Genomic DNA, 7,792 nt, shown 5'->3' with positions numbered 1-7,792 from the left:
ATTCTCCATTGGTCCTTAAGGGTTCATGGGAGTTTGCCCAACCAGTTCACATGTGTTTTGTGGATCTGGAGAAGGCATTCGACCGTGTCCCTCGTGGTGTCCTTTGGGGGGGTGCTCTGGGAGTATGGGGTCTGGGGCTCTTTGCTAAGGGCTGTCCGGTCCCTGTATGACCGGAGCAGGAGCTGTGTTCGCATTGCCAGCAGTAAGTCAGACCTGTTCTCGGTGCATGTTGGACTCTGCCAGGGCTGCCCTTTGTCACCGGTTCTGTTCATTATATTTATGGACAGAATTTCTAGGCGCAGCCAGGGGCCGGGGGGGGGGGGGGGGGGGGGGGGTCTGGTTCGGGAACCACAGGATCTCATCTCTGCTGTTTGTGGATGATGTTGTCCTGATGGCTTCATTGAGCCAGGACCTGCAGCAGGCAGGCATGTTTATTACATTGTGTCCTTACTGTGAGCAGGCTTGCCTTTCCACAAACATGACTCTTATTTGGCCAGGATGAGAGCAATTTGCTTGTTTCCATAGAAATGTAGTTCCTTTGGCTATAATATTCCACCGTATGGCATAAAATGTATCTATCTTCATGGAGGATATTTTGAAGTATGATTTTAACTTTCTATTACCATGGAATCATACCTCCAGTCTGTGATAGACATAAGTCTGTGATAGATATATAAAAATTGTTCAATCCGAACTGCAATTTTTCAGACAAAAATGGCTGTCGCAATTAGATTTGCAATGTTTGTTTTAATAATAGGACTCTATTCAAAGATCACATTTTAAACACGTCTGGAAGAATTGAGAATGACTAAAATAAGACCTGATAAATAAAAGAATCACAATGAAATGAAAGACAAAAAACAAGTGTTTTTGTGAAAATAGAGCTCTTTATTCTAGTGTCTACAGTGGTCCCAAATACAGCTCAGAGCACTTCAAGAAACATTCACTCACCCACATTTCTGCACATTACAAATTATACATCCATCACATGCAGGTTTAAAGCCACACTATGGAACTTTTCTGGTGAAGAAGCTACCATCTGCTTGACTACATTGAGATTGTATTGCTTTGCCTAGAATATTACACAATATGGCATTAAACCTAACCAACATCACAGAGACAAGCCGTTAATGCCACCAGGTCAAGTTACTGACCAGATCTGTGGAATCTAATTGAGCAATTAAAGTGCGTACGACAGGTTTTCATGTTTTCCCAATTATGACTTGGTTTGGTGGATCTGTACCTGAGGTAACTTTAGGTAATTTATCATAGCGTCACAATAATTCAGTGGCAGTTTGTGATTAAAAATTGAGAGCGAAAGTACAAAAATACAGGAAGTAGCATTGAGCTCTAAAACGTAATATCTAACTGAGTGTTTTTTATTTTTTATAGTTTTAAATCTAAAAATTATGGCGTTTTAGTGAAATTAGTAATCTAGTAAGATCTGGCAGAACATCTCTATGGAGACAAGTAGGTGGATGACCCTACACCAGAAAAGCTGCATAGTGCAGCTTTAAGACAGGTTTAGTTATTTCAATACTTTTCATCCATAGAAAGTGACAGAGCAGAGCTGAGTATTCACAGCTGAAGAATTGATACTTCGCAGTGACATCACCCTGGGGGTGTTCTGCATGTATGCCTACGGTGGAATGTTCAACACATACTGTGGTCCCACACATTAGCAAACACTGTCAAGAAAAAAACATACACAATGGATTTAAACAACACATTTTCCTGGTCCTGTTTTGCAGTTTGATTTTCAACAGAAATGTGAGAGACTGAAAAAAAACAGTTGGCTGATGCTGGATAGTTTGTGACTGTAATTTTACGTGAGAGTGACTGGTTTAAGAAAACAGATCATCTCACATGTTGTAGTTCCAGTTTAGTCAATTCTGTATGATCAGATTGTGTTAAAAAGCTGAGATTAAAGTTTAAGTTAAGCAGCTTCAGACGGAGCAGGCACTTCACACCCTCAGGGAATCTTGATGACATCAGCTACAAAGTATCAATAATTAGGTACAAAACAATATTGACTTTCAAGTTTTCTAGAAAAAAAAAATCTAGATTTTTTATTAACTCATTTAAAAAAAAAAAAAAATCAAAATTGAGTTCCCAGTGTAGATTTTAAACAAGTCCAGGAGAATTAACATTTGACAGACGACTGATTATCTGAAACTAATCCAAGAATCCCATGCATTTCAGAACACATTTGTAGAGGTGTTTAAGGTGCATTATGTAACTTTTCTGAAGAAGGATACTGCTTGTCTCCATGGAGATGTTACTGCTTTGTCTGGAATGTTTCACGGTAAGGCATTAAAGGCCCTATAGTAAGCAACATTAAGTCTTGTGAGCTTTAAGCCATGTTATAATGCTGTTGCTCATCTAAAATACACTCATGTGTGAATGAAACAAAACAACTCCAGGTACATTTTTGTCTTTATAACAGAAAATGGCACAAAATGGGCCCTTTACACATCCATCTTTATTGAGACTATAGAAAATATATGCAAACCAAGTTAAAGTGCATATGACAGGTTTTCCCGTTTTTCTAATTATGACTTGGTTTGGGGGAAAAGTAGTTGTAAAACTATAACTATTTACCACATAAGTTAAGTGTCAGTTTGTGGGAAAAAGTTGAGAAAAGTACAAAAATACAAAAGGTGGTGAGTTTTAAAACAGAAAAATCCCTCTAACTATGTCATTAACACAGAAAAATTAATCTAAAATGCAGGGAAAACTTTTTAGTCAAATCTTTGTTTTTTATGTTTTAGCAAAATGTCTAACCTGTATTATGGAATTTAAATACCATATTAAGCAGCATTCCAGGCAAAGCCATGACATCTCCATGGAGACAGGCAGGTGGAGTAGAAAAGTTACATAGTGCACATTTAACTACAGAGTTAGCAGGTTTTTATACAGAATACAACCCCATTGAAATACAGGGACATGTAGTTCCCAAAGCAGACATTATTGATAAGGTAGTATAGTGTACTCTTAAAGAGGGGGTATTACACGCTAGCTAACACATAACATACTTAGATCACCATGTAACGTATTAACATGTTTAATAAGTTTCAGTTTTGTTTTTAATGCTCTGAGTCCCCCCTCCCCTTGGTTCCTAATGCTCCCCCTTCAAAGAGCCATCACAACACAATCAGAGTGCAACCCTTACTGAAACTACTGCACATCGCATCAGGTTTGTGAAGGTGTAGTGTATTGTTTTGTATCATGTTTTTGTATATTTATGGATGATTATTGTGTGGGAGCATGGGTCACATAGGCTTGTGGGCTGAGCATTGGACAAAATCTTACAGCTAACCATAAAGAGGGTTTGAATAAGACCCAAGAGAAATCTCTAGATTACCCAAAAGTCGATTTTGCATAATACCTCCTCTTTAATAAAATGACAATTGTGACCGTTCAACTAGAACACACGAACTCACGTCTGCATAGAAAGAACCTTTTTTCTTTCTTACAACACTGATTTACATTATATTAAAGCATTTCTGTTATATTAAATACATTATATATTATTGTTGACATGATTTGTGTGTGTGTTTTTTACATTATACCAACAAATGAAGATAGTAGTTGGTGGCTGAATGTTAGTTTGTCATATCAAATGTCATATCTTTCATTTTCATTCCATTTAATTAAGCTACACATTTAAAAAATCCATTTCTGCTCCTATAATCACATATCATAAACATACATTGACTTTAATCCAAACTTGTATCTCCAAAACTGCAAAAAATAGAATGTCTATAATGAAAAAATGACTTGAATACAAGTTATTAATCTGCATTGAGTAGATCTGATTTTTCTAGCTTAACGGTGCATTATACAACTTTTCTGGCAGAGGGTTCCACACTTGTTTGTCTCCATGGAGATGTTATGACTTTGCCAAAAATCTTCCACAGTATGGCATTAAAAAAGACCTACTGTGCTTGTGTCAGCTCTATAGTTATCATCTCTGACACCCGTGGATCATTATGTTATAATTTAGACATTTGAAATCAGAATATTCATCTAAAATGACTTCATAAAAGAAACAAATCCGCTGATAGAGGTTTTTCATGCTCTACTGTCCGAACAGAATGTAGAAGGGATTGGCTGCTCTAGTAATACATTTGATGCCACACCATAGAAGATTCCAGACAAAGCGATCATGCCAAAAATGACATAGTGCACCTTTAACACCATTGGTTGGATAAATTAGCTAGTAAACTCCAATGACTAACAGGCAATGATATGGGTTTGAAAAATGAATCCAATATCTGAGTCAGAACTACTCACTTTAAGGCGAGACACTGCAGGGGAATAAGGACAACATAAATGTAAGAAAAATGTATTAAAAGTTTTTCATCATGTATTAAGGCATTTTGCGTGTAAAGAAATTGCCAAAATTGCACATATTTGAGACATAGGATTCTGAACATATGGATAGAAGTTTAAATGTCTTGCTTCATTTTGTTGACATTAAATACAAAATAAATACAGGAGGGTTAATATCTTATTCATCTGTAGAGTAAACTACATCTTAGAGGGGGTATTTTACTTCTCTAGGGTATTCATTGTCAACACATGACATAGTTGGATCACCTTGTTACTTTGTATTGTTTCGAAAATGCTATATTTATTTCATTTTTGTGTTTGCATAAGGTTTATCAAGTTGTTGTGTGCAGTTTTGTAGCATGCTTTTGTATATTTATGCACAATGGTCACATGGGAGCATGGATGTAGGCTTGTGGGCTGAGCACACAATCTTACAACTAAGTGAAGAGGGTTCAAATAGTGCCCAGGAGAGATCACTAAAATACTCGAACATGCATGGATGACATCCAAAACCTCTTGAAATGCAACTTTTACTGATAACAATTTTAATGCTGATTTATTCTGTATTATATAAAAACATTGAACATGATGCTCAATTTATTTATGTCATAATTAGGTGTTTTGGTTGTCAAAATGATTATCCGATCAGAGAGCAGAATGAGCCTCACATGAGTCTCTCATTTGAGTTGCCAGTTTCAATGCTGAAATCCAGTTGGTTTAAACATAAAAAGACTCTCTCTAAACCTCAGCACCTGCAGCCCATTATGAATCAGTGCATTGCCTGTAGTATCTCGTTTAAAAAGCAGTATTCAAGTCATTGTAAATAATTTAGGGCTGTCAATCAATTCTCATAAAAGCCTAACTGTAAAGCAGTGACATTATCATGTGTTCATTACTGTCATCAACATCATTCAAACACCACTGTGGCTGTAGTTGTGTAACACAGTGATGTGAGTCTGTATATAGAGTGGACAGTCTCCTCGTGAAAGAGCCACTAAGGAAGCTAAACTAGTGGAAACTGAACAACGTCTGTAAGTCATAATACTTTTGGAGAGCTATTGTGTTGGCTTTTACAACAAGGATGGGACAGCCGCACCGCTTGGATCCTCCTGCTCTGCATGCGCAAAGTAAACACTCCTCTGCAGGCCCGTGCACGCACGCACGCGCACACACACACACATACACCCACACACACACACCCCTACACACCTATACACACGCTTCGTGTCCCTGCACACACACAGAGCACACTAGTTTTTTATATGAACTGCTCACTCGTCTCATCAAATCAGCTGAAGTTGGGCTTGCTGATGGCCAAAATGAACATGGAATTATTTTGAGCAAAAAAATGGTCGCTGTTACGATTACTGTACATTAATGCGATAATAGCGTGCTAAAATTGACAGCCCTAAAATAATTATATCTATTTTTGCAGTGTGTCTCAGAACTCTGGTCCCGTTCAGAGCTCTGCCTTGTGGGAGTGGTCTGAGACATTACAGTGTTTTTACAGTCTACAGTGTTACAGACGGGGGCGGGGGTATGAGGGGGAAGTGGTCGCTGTGGTTACTGTTGTTTGGAGGGAGCAATGGAGGCCAGCAGCTCATTGTAGATTTCCCGCCGAATTTCCTGAGAAACACTCTGGCGAATCTGAAAACAGAATGCAGAGATATTAAAGTGCCTGTGTACTGTCTGTATCTAGTTATAAAGCATCTCATTCATCAGGAGGAGCGCATTACTGCACATAGCAGTTGTTGTTAACATTATCGCGGCATTAAACTTTGCTCCGGTTATTTGAAAATTATGAAAAGCACTTGTAAACTCATCGTTGTGAATAATTAGGATGCTCACATTCAGCATAACTTGGGAAAATATCTGACTCCTATTTTAGTTAAAACCTCAAAGCTTTTAATAGAGTCGCCTATATGTACATTTTTTCTCAAATATCTGTCTCCTCGTATAAATCAAATTTTACTTTTACTGGCAACTAGTGTTTTGTTTTTTTACAATTACAAAAATTGACATGGTGTAAATGTCATTTTGTGTTATCGAGCTGATTATCAAACACAATGCCGAAAGAGCTCCTCCCTTTGAGTTGCCAGATCATATGACTAAAACCAGTTTGTAATTACTGTCACAATAACAAATTTTGAAATGCAATATGCAAATCAATATACACAATAAACGGTAACACTGAAGCCAAATCATAAAGCAGAATTATTCTCAAAAAGTAATATAAATATACAATATTGTTAAATATTGTTAAGCTGTATAAATGGACAGCAGAATACAACACTTAATAATAATTACTGTGTGTATGTTTAGTTCATAATTCAATCTTCTACAACACAAATCTTATCATTTTGCAGAAAAATAACCAAAAATTTCTCATTACCGCAAAGAAAAGTACCCACGATAAATACCAATCCCCAAAAATGTAGGTTTAATTTATAATATATTGAACGGTAAGTCAATATAGTAATTATTGTGACAGGCCTATTTGTAATAAACCTAAAAGGTCTCTGAAAGTGGTTCCCAACCTTATTTGTCTTGAGTATTCCCTAACCGTTGTCTTACACAGGGCACCATATACAGTGGGTACATAAAGTATTCAGACCCCCTTAAATTTTTCACTCTTTGTTATATTGCAGCTATTTGCTAAAATCATTTAAGTTACCGTAAATTTCGGACTATAAGCCGCTACTTTTTCCCCACGCTTTGAACCCTGCGGCCTATACAGCAGTGCGGCTTATTTATAGAATTTCACTGGATAACGGCCCCTTCACTGGTTTTGATTATTAACGATCATTTTGCGCATCATGAAATGGATATGATGCAGTTTTTAAGATAAAGAAGGAAATAGAGCAGGGGTCGGCCTTTAACACCCTTTTAACACCCACTTTCCACGTAAAATAAAACACTCGGAGCCGCAAATACTTTTTGACATCTAAAATGAAGATAACACTGTGTATAATAATAATAATGTAACGGAATAATGTAGGTTTTATTTTCACGGACAAGCCTTCTACACTTGGCAGATAAATATGGCAAAAATAACTAAGTGCATAAAAAATACAACTCACCAAACCGCTGCATCAGTGGGAGCCCTGCGCTGATTATGTGATTATGTCTACTCTGCTCCGCAGTTTCTTTCAAAAAAAAAAAATCCAAAGGCGTATCGTTTAATCCCAGGTGCTTAGTCTCCATGTGCCAAAGCAGTTTTGAAGGTTTCATTGCCTCATTTGCTTTTCCCGCATATTACGCAGAGCAACAACCTGTAGCGACAAACCCAGATTTTAAGTAGGCATTGTCTGTTAAATTGATCTTCCTTTTTCTTGGAGGTCATAGTCTCCTCTTCTGGCTCCTCAGTTGTCCTTTTCCCCTTTGTTAAAAGCTCTCCAAAGGCTTTTGTTTTGGCTCATTTTCACTCGATTGTGGCTCTACTTTTGGGCGACGTGTC

General features: G+C 37.3%; 1 protein-coding gene across 2 annotated transcripts in view; it reads right to left on the bottom strand.

Moving 5' to 3' along the window:
* Positions 1-867: 867 nt before the first annotated feature.
* LOC117389786 (protein ITPRID2) overlaps positions 868-7,792 on the bottom strand; it is a 61,051-nt gene continuing 54,126 nt past the window's right edge. For both annotated transcript variants that reach the window (XM_033987508.2, XM_055230495.1), the window contains one exon: positions 868-5,982. In XM_033987508.2, the coding sequence (XP_033843399.1) occupies positions 5,899-5,982 (84 nt within the window). In that variant the 3' untranslated portion in view covers positions 868-5,898. The remainder of the gene's footprint in view (positions 5,983-7,792) is intronic.

This window comes from Periophthalmus magnuspinnatus, chromosome 21, assembly GCF_009829125.3.
Source record: "Periophthalmus magnuspinnatus isolate fPerMag1 chromosome 21, fPerMag1.2.pri, whole genome shotgun sequence".
Classification (NCBI taxonomy): Eukaryota; Metazoa; Chordata; class Actinopteri; order Gobiiformes; family Gobiidae; genus Periophthalmus; species Periophthalmus magnuspinnatus.
The sequence above is the reverse complement of the archived record's forward strand: the minus strand, read 5'-3'. Positions and strand labels throughout refer to the sequence as shown.